General features: G+C 47.9%; 1 protein-coding gene across 2 annotated transcripts in view; it reads left to right on the top strand.

Moving 5' to 3' along the window:
* Window positions 1-16,690, top strand: part of UBAP2 (ubiquitin associated protein 2) — a 138,091-nt gene that overhangs the window by 85,582 nt on the left and 35,819 nt on the right. For both annotated transcript variants that reach the window (XM_032213384.1, XM_032213382.1), the window contains exons 13-19: window positions 1,319-1,596; window positions 2,392-2,561; window positions 4,508-4,730; window positions 7,932-7,971; window positions 11,410-11,587; window positions 13,066-13,114; window positions 15,465-15,648. In XM_032213384.1, coding sequence (XP_032069275.1) covers window positions 1,319-1,596; window positions 2,392-2,561; window positions 4,508-4,730; window positions 7,932-7,971; window positions 11,410-11,587; window positions 13,066-13,114; window positions 15,465-15,648 — 1,122 coding nt within the window. The remainder of the gene's footprint in view (window positions 1-1,318; window positions 1,597-2,391; window positions 2,562-4,507; window positions 4,731-7,931; window positions 7,972-11,409; window positions 11,588-13,065; window positions 13,115-15,464; window positions 15,649-16,690) is intronic.

The following is a 16,690-nucleotide window of genomic DNA, read 5'->3' as shown; positions in this document are numbered from 1 at the left end:
TAGTTATTGAATTTATATGGCTGCCCAATTCACACGTAGGTGATCCTGAGTGGCCTCCCACATTTTTTAAAAAAATTAAAAGACCAATCATCTAATTAAGGCAAGGGTGGGAAACGGTGGCCCTTTTTAGGACTTGTGGACTTCAACTCCCAGAATTCCTGAATCAGAATAGAGCTGGGAGGAACCTTGGAGGTCTTCTAGTCCAGCCCCCAGCTCAAGCAGGAGATCTTGTACCATTTCAGATAAGTGACTGTCCAATCTGGTCTTAAAAACCTCCAGTGACGGAGCCAACACGACTTCTGGAGGCTTCCAGTGGTTAATTGTTCTCAGTAAGAGTAACAGTGACAGAGTTGGAAGAGATCTTGGAGGTCTTCTAGTCCAGTGATCCCCAACCCCCGGTCCGCGGACCGGTGCCGGGCCGTGGAGTACCTGGCACCGGGCCGCGCAGCGGCCGGGGGCCATGATCGCTGCAGCGGCCGGGGGCCATGATCGCTGCAGCGGCCGGGGGCCAGTTTCTTTCTGTATGCAAATTAGGGCTAACTGGCACAAGGGGTGTTACTGGACCGCTGGTGGCACTCTGACATCACCAGCGGCCCACCGCCCCCCTGTGTCCAGCGCCGCCCTTCTCATTCCTTTTCAGCGCTTCAGCGCTGGCCGATTCCTGAAAAAAACCTAAGAGCGCCTGCGCAGCTACGTAGGGCTAGCGTAGACAGCGCTAGTAGCGTAGCCTTGCACTTTATATTTATGTAATTGTATTTTATTTTGTAAGGCATGTTTAAATACAATAAAATAAAAGTTGTTTAATCAAAACAATCTGATATATAAACAATCAATGTGTCGTCGCGAACAACGCCCCCCCACCCCTGCGCGCGCTCAGCGGGCCACGGTAAAATTATCAAAGGCTGACTGGTCCGCGGCGATAAAAAGGTTGGGGACCACTGTTCTAGTCCAACCCCTGTCCAAGGCAGGAGACCTGATACCATGCTGGACAAATGGCTCTCCATTCTTTTCTTGAAAACCTGGGCACTCACAACTTCTGGAGGCAAGCTGTTCCACTGGTGAATTGTCCTCACTCTTACGAAGTTTGAGCAAGTGTTGAGGCTGGCAGGCCTAAGCTTATGAACCAGGGGCCTCCAAACCTGGCAACTTTAAAACTTCTGGACTTCAGTTCCCAGAATTCCTCAGCTGGCTCAGGAATTCTGGGAGTTGAAGTCCACAAGTCAAAAAAGGGCCCATCTTCCCCTGGTCTCAGGTTTCCCTAAAGTGAGGTTTGATGGTGGATCTCCATGTTTCTTTTTTTCTCCCTAACCCTGTCCAGACTTCAAATCCCAACCTGAGCCGTCCCCGGTCCTGAGTCAACTGACCCAGCGGCAGCAGCAACCCCCGCCCCCACCGGCAGCCGCCGTCCCACCTCCCGGGCTGGAATATTTCGCCTCTCAGAAAGCCCGGGAGCCCTTGCCGGTGGACAGCTGCGCAGCTGGCAACAAAACCGTCCCACTCTCCAGCCTGTGTCCAGAAAACCAAGGGGTGCCAGCCCACCAAACGCAGCAGAAGCAGATCAAGCTGTCAAAGCGGAGGACGCCCCCAGTTTCAAAAGTGAGTGATTATGCAGCGGTCAAGTGATAGTAGGGGGATTTCTGGTAAGTGGCCGATCCGGACCCAAATGAAGACAGCCTGTGTCAGGTCTGCCATCTTCCGCATTCTTCATTTCCGTGGCATAATACAATAATACAATGGCAGAGTTGGAAGGGACCTTGGAGGTCTTCTAGTCCAACCCCCTGCCTAGGCAGGAAACCCTGTAATGTTTCAGACAAATGGCTATCCAACATCATCTTAAAAACTTCCAGTGTTGGGGCATTCACAACTTCTGGAAGCAACTTCTGTTCCACTGATTCATTGTTCTTTCATCATCATCTCCTGACCCTAGGAGCAGGGGTGAAATGTTCTGAAGTCTGCTACCGGTTCACTTCGCGCACATGCGCACACCCCAGGCACTACCGCGCAGCGTTGAAAAAGGACGTTTAAGAAGCCCTTTCTGAGCCTGCAAGGGGAAGTACAACAGCGAGGGGAGGGATGACAGCTGTGCCACGCAATTTAGATTCGCTAGAAAGCAGGATTTCCTGCTGATTGTCACACAGCTGTGCCGCACTGATTGTTGCACAGCTGACCACCGGAACTACCGGTACACTTGAATTGGTAGCATTTTTGTACTAACAGTTTGGGCGAACCGTCCCAAACCGTTAGCATTTCACCCCTGACTTAGAAGACCGAGTTGAGGCAGGTCTGACAGATCCTCTCCGATGACAGGTGATCAATGCATTAAAACAGGAAAAGGTTCCTTTTTTTCCCCAGCTGGCGTTCCTGGTTACAATCTGCTATGTCCCTTTTCAGATCCCTTCCTCCGCGGTGGAAATGCCCGGATCGACGGATGTTTTGGGCCTAAATGTACAATTTGGGGCCCTTGAATTTGGGCTGGAACCGGCGGTCTCAGAGTTTGGACCCGCTTCAAGCTACGAAAGCAGCCCAGCACCCAATAATATCTTGTACACCAAGCCTGTAAAGTAAGTGGATTTCCAGTCTAGGGGTTGGGGATGAGGGACTCAAAGAGAGGCCGGTGGCCTCGTCCGTGTCGTCCTCACAATGCCGGAGGATGCGGCCGAGGTACGAAGGGATGGCCCTCCGAGGCTCTGACACAGAGCTTATTTGAAACCAGATGGCTTGAGAAGCAGGAAGGCGAGGCTGAAGTTGTCCTGTGAGCTCCTGAAAAGATCTACCCAGAAAATGAGGGTCCCAGGAAAGGTTAAGAACGTCAGAAAGGTTGGGGGGCATCCAGTTCCATTTCTTCTTGGATGGTGCTGGATTCAAGCATACACAGACAGGTTGGGAAGCAGGAAGCAGAAGAGGAAAATGGTTTCCTAACACTGGTGATGTTACCTTGTTGGGTGATCAGATGTCTGCAAGGAAACCACCAGGTTTAGAGAGCATTAAGGACCCCACAGTCGTCGTTCTCCTCCTCCTCCTCCTCCTCCTCCTCCTCCTCCTCCTCCTCCTCCTCAATCCTACTTCCTTCTAGCACTGATGATATTCCCTAACTGGGTAATGAAACATCTGCAAGAAAGCCACCAAGCTCAGAGTACCTACGGCCACATGTCATAGTCATCTCCTCCTCTTCTTCCTCCTCCTCACAAACCCCATTTCCTTCTAGCACTGATAGTGTTACCTAGTTTGGTCATGAAACTTCTACAAGAAAACCAAGCTCAGAGAGCATCAACAACTCCATAGTAGTTCTCCTCTCTTCTTCTCCTCCCTTCTCTTCCTCCTTTTCCTCCTCCTCCTGCTCCTCAACACCACTCCCTTCTAGCACCGATGTTATTCCCTAACTGGGTAATGAGCTTGTCGATCAGAAAGGTCGGCAGTTTGGCGGTTGGGATCCCTAGCGCCACATAACGGGGTGAGCTCCCGTGACTTGTCCCAGCTTCTGCCAATCTAGCAGTTTGAAAACACGTAAAAATGCAAGTAGAAAAATAGGAACCACCTTTGGTGGGAAGGTAACAGCGTTCTGTGCTCCTTTGGCGTTGAGTCATGCCAGCCACATGACCACGGAGACGTCTTTGGACAGCGCTGGCTCTTCGGCTTTGAAATGGAGATGAGCAGCACCCCCTAGAGTCGGGAATGACTAGCGCATATGTGCGAGGGGGAACTTTACCTATAAAGCCTTAGTAAGGCCACACCTGGTCTTGAATAAACAAACTGCTGGGTTTCCTTGAAATCTTGACTCTGCCTCGCCTCTGCCAGGATTCAAACTTCTCGTAAGGCTGCCGGGTCTTTTTAAGTGGTGGAAATGTTTTGTCCAATATTCCTTTTACTCCCTCTTCATGTACAGGTAGTCCTCAACTTACGACCACAATCGAGCCCCACATTTCGGTCGCTAAGCCCCATTTGACCTCTCCTGCAGCCTTCCTTGTCGCGATGTTTAAAGCAGTGATCTCCAACCTTGGCAACTTTAAGACCTGTGGACTTCAACTCCCAGAGTTCTCTCTGGGAGTTGAAGTCCACAGGTCTTAAAGTTGCCAAGGTTGGAGACCACTGGTTTAAAGGAATCGCGGCAGCTGTCAAGTTAGCAGGAGGGTCGTTAAGCGAATCTGGCTTCCTCATGGACTTTTGCACGTCAGAAGGTCTCAAAGTGGGGATGATGTGACACTCACACACCCTTCCCCGGGGGCGGGGGGGGGGAAACGACATGCTGCAACCATCATAAATATGATCCAGTTGCCGAGCGTCTGAATTTTAATCACAGGGACGTTGCAACGCTCCTACATGTGAAAAATGTTTTGTAAATCCGTTTTTTTTCAATGCTGTTGTAACTACGAACGTTCACAAAACTGTTGTAAGTGGAGGACTGCCTGTATTCTTCGGCTGCATATTCCTTTTAGCATAACTGGTGAGCTGACTGGTGAATCCTGAGTAAACCTTAACCAAGGCAATCCGTGGTTTTTACCTTTTCCAGTGAACCTCTGAATACCTCTTTGCCAATGTCCAATACAGCACAGGAGTCCACCTACGTCAGCCCTGTGGTCACGTCCAGCCTGACCTGCTCTGTCCAGAGCACTAGCCTTGTCTCGGCCTCTTCCTCCTCCTCCTCCTCCTCTTATGACCAGGCCTCTGTGCATAACAGGGTGACATACCAAAGTCCGGTGCCTCTGTCAGAACCTGCCTCCGTGGCTGTCATGGTGAGTATGCTCAGGGAAACCCAACACCCATTGCCTTTGGTGGACTTCTTAAGAAGAGGGTGTTTGCTGGCATCAGATGGACTTCCCTTTATATTTACTTTTATTGAGATGTTTTTAGGGCCTTTCACTTGCCAAACTCTAAGCAGCTCACAAGCAACAACATACACTGTGGAAAAATGCAATTACTTATTTATTTAGCATCTCCTGAGAAACGTAAGCGAAGGGAAGTAAATGTATGCGCAAGCATATTTATAAAAACACAGCCATCCTCATTCAACGACCGCACAATCCCTTGAGGGCAACTGACTGGAGCTAGCAGAGGGTTTTAATGGCCAGATGTCCTTCCTGTCGCCAGTGTGGAGTTTTGTTCAGCAGAGATATTCTTATGGTGCCCATAGGACTGGGCCAGCCTAGCTACAAGACAAAAGACCTCCATCTCGAGGGTGATGGGATTAAGACGTGAGCCGTAGCAGCAGGGCTCACTACATTACAAAAATTTCCTATGGCTATTGCATCAGTCCAAACTTCAATCAAACTTATCTCAGACAAACATGACCCCGTGTGGCCCCATGAGAGTCTGACTACAGCCAATAAAATACTTTTCTTGCAGAGGAACAGGAAGCTACCTAGGATCAAACTCACAATCTCCTGATTGTGAGGCCAGAGCTCCACCTCTAGGCTACCCAATCACTCCATATATATAAAAAACAGTCAAAATTACCAGTGTTTCAAAAATAAAAGGCATCTTATACTCCAAAAAAATACGGTGTCCAGGAAGAATCTACCCATGCAATCATTTAGAGTCAACTTTGCCTAATGGCACTTAATCTATCAATCTATTTTGATTTATTACTGTGTTGCCCCAAAAATACGATCCACTTCGAAAAGAAGCCCCATCATGTTTTGAACACATGTGCTAAAATTAACCCCTAACCCCAAAATTAGCCCTAATTGAGGCCCCACCCACCCTGGGGTGCAGGGGGTGGGGCGAGGCGCACAGATAAAAATCAAGCTAGGGTGGGGATGAGGGGGGTGGAGCTGCCCTTCCTACCTACCAGGCCTTGCACACCCCGACACCTGCCTCACCTTTCTCCCCTAACCTGGGAACTAATTTACACCGTTAAGGCTCACAGAACCTACATGCCGATTGTTAGGAATTACAGTGGAAAAAGCCCTGAATTTCTACCCCGCCTGTCAGGTTTCATACTATGTTTCCCCAAAAATATGTCTGGGTCTTATTTTCTTTTGACACCCCCTCCCCCCCAAATGGCTAGGGCTTCTTTTTGGGTGGGTCTAATTATTGACAGACCTCGCCGCCGCTCCATCGACACCCCCGCCCAGCAGGAGCCGCTGCTGGCCCATTTCTGCAGCCGCTTGCCACCGCTCACGCGCATCCCCCCCAGCCTCCATTTCACCATCACCAGAGCCTTCTGGAAAGATCTCTGCAGCCAAGAAACAAGGTCTGGATTGATGTACGCATCTCCCCCTCCCCCTACCCTCTGTTTCACCATCACAACCTTCTGGAAAGCTCTCTGCAGCTGAAAAACAGCTCCGGGTCGATCTGTAGGGGCGATGTGCGTATCAATCCAGATCTCATTTCTTGGCTGTAGAGGGCTTTCTGGAAGGCTCTGACAGCGAAATAGCGGCATGGCATATGATGCATGGAAACGGCTGCAGAAGTGGGCTGGCAGTTGCCAGTGCCGCGGTAGCGTGGTGAGTCAATAATTAGACCCACCCAAAAAGAAGCCTTTGCTTTTTGGGGGGGCGGGGTCAAAAGAAAATAAGACCCAGTCATATTTTTGGGGAAACGGTATGTTTTTCCATATGTCGTCCCGGAAACCTGACAGGCGGGGTAGTAATTCAGGGCTTTTTCCACTGTAATCCCTAACAATTGGTATTTAGCTTCTGTGACCCTTCATTGTGTAAATTAGTTCGCAATAGCAATAGCAATAGCAGTTAGACTTATATACCGCTTCATAGGGCTTTCAGCCCTCTCTAAGCGGTTTACAGAGTCAGCATATTGCCCCCACAGTCTGGGTCCTCATTTTACCCACCTCGGAAGGATGGAAGGCTGAGTCAACCTTGAGCCGGTGAGATTAGAACCGCTGAACCGCAGATAGCAGTCAGCTGAAGTGGCCTGCAGTACTGCACTCTAACCACTGCGCCACGTCGGCGCAGAACTGGGGAGAAAGGGTTACGAGTTACGAGTACTTTCACCCATATAACCCGCCCACGCAAATAACCCGCCCACGCGAATAACCCGCGGGTTTTCGGGATCGTGTAAAATATTTTCCGTGTACCCCGCCCACGCATATAACCCGCGACGAGTAAGAGAGAAGGGAAACAGCTGAGATGGGGGGGGGGGGGGGAAGAAACGGAGAAAGAAGCCTGCGCAAGCTGGGGAAGAGGAAAGGAACGGAGGAGAAGGAAACAGCTCAGATCGGGGTGGGGGAAGAAACGGAGAAAGAAGCCTGTGCAAGCCTCCGATCGTGTAAAATATTTTCCGTATACCCCGCCCACGCATATAACCCGCAGGGGGCGCTGTGCATGTAAAAAACCGCATATAACCCGCGGGTTATATGGGTGAAAATACGGTACTCTCCTGCCTCTCAATTGGCAGCCTCCTTCACACCCACAATTGTGTTTTGCGATGTTAAGGCGTTTTGTTTTTAACGGATCGAATCGGATCTCTCCATCTTGAGCGTCAACCAAGTTTTAACACTCTTGAGTATTGTGCCGGGGGGGGGGGGGATTCCATATTTTCTACCCCGGAGGTTAATTTTTAATCCTTTCCTTGTTACAGAACAGTCCTTGAGTTGCCACCCTAATGAAGCCTGCCCATTATGGTCGTAAATTGTGACAATTGTCAAGACATCATTATGCCTTTTTCTTTTCTTTTTTTTTGCAATGATGGTTAAGTGAATGCAGCAGTCATTAAGTCAATCCATGGTCACCAGAGGACGGTTTTACGAATGAAGCCCACCCAGAAATAAATGCTGGTTTATTGTTCAAAGCATTGCTCAAAGATAAACGCTCAATCATCATAAAACACGGTTATATTTCAGGACATTAGGTATAGCAGTAATTAAATGTTAGGGAGAGGAATTGCATTGAACACATGGGGAATTTTTTGATATGCTTTGTGTTTTTGCTTTAATTTTTGGGTTAAAAACGACACTAATTCCTTTCTTTGACTTTCAGAATGGACACAACGGTGTTCGAATGCAGCCAGCTCTTGATAGTAAGTAGATGAAATCTCAGCTCTGCACTTAAAAGTTTTCAGCAGCTTCTGCCTGTCATTCATGCCTGTGTTTCCCCCCCTTGTTTTGGCAAACAGCGGGACTGATTTGCTTTCCAAATCTCTTCCCCACCCCCAATAAGTTACAGTTCCGGGTCTCTGTTTACTTACTAATTCATCAAGCCCCTGATTGCATTACTTCAAAAATATTAAAAGCTCATTGCGAAGACAATGAGGTGCAGGCTAGAAGATGACTTTTTTCAGTGTGGTTGAATTTTATACGTAGCATTTTCATCTCTTTCTCGTTTAGTATAAAATAATGTTTCTCAACTTTGGCCACTTTAAGATGCACAGACTTCAACTCCCAGAATTCTACAGCCAGCATTTCTGGTTGGAGAATTCTGGGAGTTGAAGTCCATTCATCCAATATTGAGAAACACTGGTGTAAAATGCTTTCATCCATCCATCCATCCATCCATCTAATCTAATCTAATCTATCTACCTTCCTTCCTTCCTTTCTTCATTCCTCCCTCCCTCCCTCCCTCCCTATATATATAAAAATGTGTCTGTGTGTGTGTTCAAGCATAACTCTGGAATGCCTGGAGCATATTCAACCAAACAGTACACAGACGATTTGCCCTCTGGAAACAAATACTGTGGGTGTAATGCACCCCTAACACTCCTCGGGGTGTGCGTTCTGTTAAGATACAGCCTGTTCTGCCTTAAATGGCTTCTACTGTACTGCCATAAAATGGATTCTACTGGAATTGCCATGATAATGGCTTCACAGTACTCCAGAAGGGGACTACCTCTGGTAAGGGGGAAAATCCAACTAGAAATTAGAAATCCAATTAGAAATTACGTTTGGGCCGGACATTTTCCCCCTATAAATAAATACCTGGGCAACGCCAGGTTATCGACTAGTAGTGGAATAAAAACAAAACAAGGTAGCCCCTAACTCTTTTTACACCCCTCTCCCAGCCGTAGCTCACAGTTTAAATTATAAGGTCCATGTTACTCTTCTTTAACCATAAATATTGGATTATTTTTTCCTGCCAATTTCTCCTGCTGGATTTCACCTCCCAACAGCCGATAAGATCCCACAGGGTAGACCTCCTTCGGATACCATCAGCCGGACAGTGTCGGCTGGTGGGCCCCCGGAGGAGGGTCTTCTCTGTTGCTGCTCCGACCCTGTGGAATCAGCTACCCCCAGAGGTCCGGACCTTACCCACTCTCATGGCCTTCAGGAAAGCCGTTAAAACCTGGCTGTTCCAGCAGGCCTGGGGCTGTTGACCTTAGTGTTAAGGTCCAGCCCCGATTAGAACGTATGTGTGTTGTGAATTTTAAATTATTCTTTTATTTTGCTTTTCTTTTTTCTTCTTTCGTTGTAAGCCGCCCGGAGTCCTCCGGGATTGGGTGGCCTATAAATTTAATAAATGAAATGAAATGAAATTTCACACAGCAGGAAGCAGTTTTAGTAGTCCAGAAATAAGCAGCAGCAAGTCAGTTTTCTATCCATGACAGATAGCACTGAGTTTACAAGCATTCACTTAGCGACCGTTGCAACTACACCGAAACCAAGTGACTTATGACTGTCCCTCGCATTTCCAACCATCGCCGTATCTCATGGTCACTTGGTCAACTGCAGTGATTTCTTAGTAACTATGACAAAAAAGAGTCATAAAATCAGGTGCAATTTCCTTAATGATCTTCTTGCTCAGCAACAAAAAAATCTTGTCCCAATTATGGTCATAAGCTGAGGACTACCTGTTGTCCCCTTAAAATATGTTTTGAAGGATGTTGTGTCATGATTCCTACACCAATCATAGTGATGGCATCTATGGAGATTCTCAGTCATCCAGGTCACGGTTGCTCCAGGGGTGCTTTGAAAAAAAAAAGGCCACAGGGCTTTGTGTTTCTTTGAAGACATTTCGCTTCTCATCCAAGAAGCTTCTTCAGTTCTGATTGAGTGGTGGGGAATGGAAGAATGTATATCTGGTCCAGGGGTGGGTTTCTTGCCCCGTTCGAACCGGTTCGGTTGGAACGGGGCCGGCAGCGTCCTCGTGCACGCACGCGGTGCATGAATGCGTACTAGCGTCTGCGTGATGCTCCAGCTGCTCCTGGACGATCGCGCAGGCGCTGTATGCGTCCTGCGCATGCGTGGAAGCACAGAACTCATCAAAACTGGGTAAGGACCGTGGGCGGGCGGGCGCGCCCTTCGCTGTTCCCAGAAGTTACTTACTTCCGGGTTCGGCGACCAACCGGTTTGCAGGGACCACCGCAAACCGGTTGAAACCCACCCCTGATCTGGTCCTTAGTGCTCTCTCTCTCTGAGCACCTTTGGGACAATAGCGATGGTGGGATAGGCTGCCTTGCGTTGTTGATTTGCCTTCGACAACATTTCGGCTGGGCAAACTTTGAATGGCAGAGAAATCTCCTTGTAGTATGATTCAGCAGATCCCTCTTGCATCCACAAGACGGAAGGGGATGGAGTAGGTGGCTGAGGGGCCGCCAGAACTCTGTGAGAAGGAATCCTACCAGAGGTGGTATTCAGTCGGTTCAGACCAGTTCGTCCGAACCAGTAGTGAAAATCATAAGTGGGCCCGCCCACCCGCCCTACCTATTTAAGCATGTTTTCAAGCTGAATGCATGCCATGTGCACGATCAAAGCACATGCCCAGAAAGCTGAGCGCATGCGTGGATGGGGGCTCACATTTGCAAAACGGTAGGGAAAGTACAGTATTTTTCGGAGTATAAGACACACCTCCCCCCCCCCCCCCAAAAAAAGAGGGTGAAAATCTGGGTGCGTCTTATATGCTGAATGCAACATTTTTGGCTTCCAGAAACCCCGCTCCCTTTGCAAAAATGGATGGGCAGAGGGTTTGGGAGGTCTGCAAAGTGGTCCTGGGGTCTGGGGAGGGCAAAAATGAGCAAAAAAGGGTCCCCAGTTTTTGCCCCCAGCCCCCAGAAACACTCTACAAGCCTTCTAAAGGCTATGCATGCCCTTTTATTTTCAGCAAAAACTGGGCCGTTTTTTGCTCATTTTTGCCCCCCCCCAATGCCCCCAGGAGGACTTTGCAGGCCTCTCAAAGTCTCTGCATGCCCCGTTTTTCACAAAAAATGAGGCCTGCAGAGGGTTTGGGAGGCCTGCAAAGTACAAACACTTTTGTTTTTTAATTTACCTCTTCAAAATCTTGGTGCGTCTTGTACTCCGAAAAATACAGTAAGTGAATACCACCCCCTGAATCCTACTGTAGTAGAAACACACCTTCTAAAACAAAAACGGGCCAAAAACCCAAGTCCTTATTGGCACAAATGATTGTCTGTGCTTCCATTTTTCCTCTTACCTTCCTCTCTCCGTTGCCCAAACAAAATTCACTTCCACAACTTTGCTTGGGCAGTTCCAGCTCTTCTCTGAATACCGTTTCTCCAACTTTGCAGCTGCTTCGTCCGTTCCCACGTCAAAGCTGGAAACCTCTCCTCCATCCCTACCTGCCCAAGGTCCTTCGTTGCCGAGCACCACGGCTTCCACCTCTCTGCTTTTGCCTTCAGCACCTTCTCACACGGCGGCACTTCCATCAAGTGACTTGGCCAACAGCTCCCTTTCTCAGTTAAGCAGGTTCGGCAGAAGATGGAGGGGGTTAGGGGTTTTGTGGGCGGCCGCCAGGAAAACCAAGAAAGACGCTTTGCGATTCCCCTAAGCAGATTCCTTTATTGTTCCTCACCCGTTAGACAGAATCTTGCCAAAGTAAAGCATGCTAACACCCTCCCTAAGGCATACACCCTGGGAGCTATTAGGGAGGAGCTGTCTTCATGCTCTTTCTCTCACACAGACTGAACTACACAATCTCTTACTCCTCTAGAATGCAGCCTCTTCTTTGGAAATCCAGGGAGGGAGGGACATAGGAAGGGAAGGAAGGAAGGTGGGGGGAGGGAGGGAGGAAGGAAGGAAAGACAGGAAGGAAGGAAGGAAGGAAGGAGAAAAAGAAGTAACGGGGAGGGAGAAAGAAAAGAGGGAAGGAAGGAAGGAAGGAAGGAAGGAAGGAAGGAAGGAAGGAAGGAAGGAAGGAAAGGTCCCAAAACCAAGAAACACGGGGTGATTATTCTTAGCAGATTTCTTTACTGTTCCTCACCTGTAGACAGAATCTTGCCAAAGTAAAAAGCATCTAACATCCCATAAGGCATACACCCTGAGAAGTATTAGGGAGGAGCTGTCTCCATCCTCTTTCTCTCACACAAACTATGTAAGCGTTTATATTTCGTGCTCCTCTGGAATGTGGCCCCTCCCTCCTGGGAATCCAGACCCCATTCCACTGCACCAATAGCTGTGTGAACAGAGAATGCCGTGGAGATCCTGATGAGTTAGATTATTTCATTGGTAAAGTGTTCCATCCTGCTCAGGCTCAGGATGAATCCGAACTGCCTCCTGACTTTGGTTGGCAAGAACAAGGGAGAGGACCTTAACAGCTTCTTCCGCTCAGGCGCACCCAGGACCCCCAGCAACGGGAAGCGCCATGTGGCCATGCATCAAGAAAGGGCCCAGATTGGGAGGGAGATGGGGGGTGCAAACCAGGAGACAGTGAGTTCTAGTCCCACTTTAGTCATGAAAGCTGGCTGGGCGACTGGGCCAATCATGAGGAGATGGTGAGTTCTAGTCCTACCTTAGGCACGAAAGCCGGTTGGGTGCCTTTGGACCAATCACCAGGAGATCCCGAGTTCTACTCCCACCACCGTAGCCATGAAAGCTCGCTCACGCTTGGCTCAATCCACTTCACGGGATTGTGGGGGAAATGGGGTGGTGGAAGGACAATACGATCGACACCTTGAGTTGTTTATAATAATGATAATAAAAATAAATCCATCCGTTCATTCTTTGGAGGCCTCAGTCCAGCAACATTGAGCCCCCAAATCTTCAACAGCTGAAGCTTTCCCCAGCCAGGTAGACATTTTGTGTGGTGGTTTCCTTCTGAACCTCTTCAACTCTACATCCATGATTGTTGACTTTGAGAGATTTCAGCGACTGGAATGTTTTGTGAGTTGCTTACATAAGAACATTGACTGAATGTAAAATCACTTTTGTTTTTGGTTTCTACTCAGTTCTCTCTCAGATCATCCAAGCGGCCTCTCTTCTGCCTCGTCACATACGGTGAGTCCTGTCTCTAAGTAAAACTTTTTGAAGTATGCTGTTTAATTTCACAGAAAACGCAGGTCTTTGTGATGTCTTACATTTAACTTACATTCTAGGACGGGGGAATACAACCTCTGTGGCTTTAAGACCTTTGGACTTCCAACTCCCAGAATTCCCCAGCCAGTGGGAAGTCCACAAGTCTTAAAGCCACCAAGGTTGGACACCTGCTGATTTAGGGACAACCCTTTGTAAATGTGTTTTTATTTTCCATTTTCATTTTCGTACAGTCACATATATACTGTGCAGAACCGGGGCCATATAACATTAAACAATAAACACAGCCATTCCTCTTGTCAATAATACCCCCCAAAATAGAAACCCAATGTACCTCTTCGACCCTCCATACACCCTTTCTTTCACCCCCCTTCAACTTTCCTTCTTCCCTCCAACATTCCCCTCTACCCTACTTCCCCTCCCCCTCTACCACTCCTCTCCCCCAGTACACTCCCTCCCTTCCTTCTCACCCTCCCTCCCATCCTCTCTCCCACCCTCTCTACCCCTCTTTCTTATATCCCTCTACTCCTCCCTTTGGTGTATTTCTATTATCTATTAATATATTCAGCTTGTCCTATTTTTACACTGGAATTAAAGAGCAACAGTATACAAGTGCAATCGCGTTACTTTGAAATCTAACACATACTATATATCCCCCCCCCTAAGACCCCACCTCCCTCCCCCCCCCGACTTCCCAGAGCCCATACACGGTATAGATTTTTAACAAACACAGTCTAAAATATATTAGGGACAATCCTGTTGTTACTAAAACACTTCTGTTGTGTTGTTTTAAAACAGGCAAAAATAGTACTGAGACTTAGAATAACTTTATTGTCACTTTGAATGTCCACTAATCGACGTGCATTAAAATGAAATTTCGTGGCATACAGCAGCTCTCAAAGGGTCACCCCTTCCAAAGTCCACTTACATAAACATGACAAAATAAATAAATACCAAATACGAAATACTGTTAAAGTTAAGTTAGCACAGCAGCTTAGCATTCCACTGATCAACACAAATAAATTGCTTTGCCTGTTTGAATCGTGTATTTGAAAGGAAGAATCGGGGATTCCCCTTTTGATGAGCTAATACGTTTTCAGCATTGTTTACACTCTCCCACATAGTGGTGCGGTGGCCTAGAGGTGGAGTTCTTGCCTCACAATCAGGAGGCTGTGAGTTCGATCCTAGGCAGAGGCAGATATATCTCTCTCTGGGCACATTGAGCATATATCTGCTGAACACGAACTCCGCAATGGCGACAGGAAGGGCATCTGGCCATTAACACACTCAACTCTATTCAGTTGCTCCGACTTCACCCCACAAGGGATTATGGGGTCATTAAATGAAGATGATGATTGTTTACACTCTCCCAGGTTTATTCTTAACTTATTCACAGCCTCAACAGATAGAAGCCAATTAATGGGAAGTAAGAGCAGTTTCTCTCCTGAATCATAAAATATGCTAATGCCATAACATCTTTATCGGTATTTATTTTCCCTGAGATCGATTTCTCATCTACCCCTTTAGATACCTTTAACTGATTTTCTGTCACTCTCCAGACGGTTGTCTGCTTAATGTCCAAAAGAAGAATTTATGACTTGTCTGAGCTTGCTTGTGTTCTTGTAGACATTTCATTACCCATCTAGGTAACATCATCAAGGCTAATAAGGAGTGGGATGTGTGGATAGGAAGAGGAGGAGCATGAGGACTGTGGGGTTACTGGTGTTCTCTGAGCTTGCTTGTCTTCTTTCTTTCTGAGCTTTTCTTGTCTTCTTTACCCCCGTTCCTTCCCTCCCTTCCGTCTGTGTCATAAATCACATTTACCAACGAGGTGCACATATCACAAGCCTGCTGTGGTAAATCTGAGTTCCGACTCTAGCCGAAGGTATGCGTGAAATGCGCTCCCCCTCTTCCTCACCATGGCAACATGATGTCAACACAATGAGCTGACATTGTGTTTGCCCCCCTGCTGTAGAGATTCTTAGCCATCTCGGTCATGGTTGTCCCAAAGTTGCTTTTTCAGGAGGCAACGGGACTTTTCAGTCAAAGCAGAAGAAGCTTCTTGCGCGAGAACCGAAACGTCTTCAAAGAAAAACAAAGAAAGCCCAGTTTGCCTCCTGAAAAAGCACCTTTTGGGGCATAAACGGAGAGCACAACCCCTTCCCTTCATCACTGCTGACGTTACCTAGTTGGGTCATGAAACATCTGCAAGAAAACTTGAACCAAGCTCATGAGATCATCAATGGCCTTCCTTGTGCGTCGTCTGTCCTTGCGTTCCGTTTTTAACCTTACGCCTCTGCTTTTTCCTTTCCAGCACAACAGCGTCGAGAACGCAGCCGCCCTCCAGCCCTCCAACACTTTCTCAGTTGCCGCCACCCTGGCTGCCACCTCTTCGGCCCCCAGCCTGGCCTGCACCACCCACAGCAGCCTCGGCCTGAATGCCGCCAGCGTCTCTCTGCCAATCCCCACCAGCCGGGCCGCTCCCTTGGCGTCTTCAGGTTCGCAATATTAACCGATCGCATGGCTCTGTAGCAAGAGAGGATTTGAGCCTGCGGGTCTGTCCATGAGAGAGCCTTTTCTAAAAAAAGACTGGCTTTTTTTTTAAAAAAAAAAGCTCGCTTTGCGCATGAAATAAAAAAAAAGTGCCTGGCTTTTTAACGCGTGGAAATATGTGAAGTTCCTACATCTCAAGGGTAAAAGCAGCCGCAATCGCAAACAAGAAGCGTAGCCTCAAAATTGTGAGAAAGCAGAACGGAATCCGTATTAACCCCCCTTTCTCTTGCTGGACAATTTCCAATAAATTGTACCGTATTTTTCTGACTAATAAGTCGCACCGGATTATAAGACGCACCCAAATTTACAGGAGGGAAACAAGAAAAAAAAAAGTTTTGGCCTCCGCGTGTCGTGTTTTCGCCCTCCCAGGCCCCCAGAAACACACTGCAGTGCCTTACATGGCCCATCTTTGGCAAAAGTGGGCTTGTTTTTGCCAAAAATGTGCCCGTTTTTGCCCTGAAGTGTGCTTCTGGGGGCCAGGGAGGGGAAAAACGCGACATGTGGAGGGTTTGGGGAGGCCGAAAATGCGAGTATTCCGTCTATAAGGCGCACCTAAATTTTCACCCACTTTTTTTTGGGGGGGGGGGAAGGTGCATCTTATACTCTGAAAAATACGGTGATCATGGAAATTAGGATGACCTTCATGCAGACGTTATTGGGGATAGAAATTCCAGCGCAGGTGGTCCTCGACTTACAACAGTTCATTTAACGACCGTTCAAAGTTACAACAGTGTTGAAAAATGTGACTTCGTGCGTGTTTTTCAAAGTTGCAACCTTTGCAAGCATCCCCATGGCCACGTGATCAGAATTCAAATGCTTGGCAACTGGCATGTACTAATGACAGTTGCAGTGTCCCAAGGTCATGTGACAACATGTGACAAACGGGTTAATAAACTTCTCAGTTGCAGGGATTCACTGAACAACCAGGGCAGGGAAAAGTCGTAAAGTGGGACAAATCTCACGTAACCAATGTCTCTGCTGAGCCAC

Source organism: Thamnophis elegans, chromosome 3, assembly GCF_009769535.1.
Source record: "Thamnophis elegans isolate rThaEle1 chromosome 3, rThaEle1.pri, whole genome shotgun sequence".
NCBI lineage: Eukaryota > Metazoa > Chordata > Lepidosauria > Squamata > Colubridae > Thamnophis > Thamnophis elegans.
This window is presented reverse-complemented; position numbering and strand designations above follow the sequence as displayed.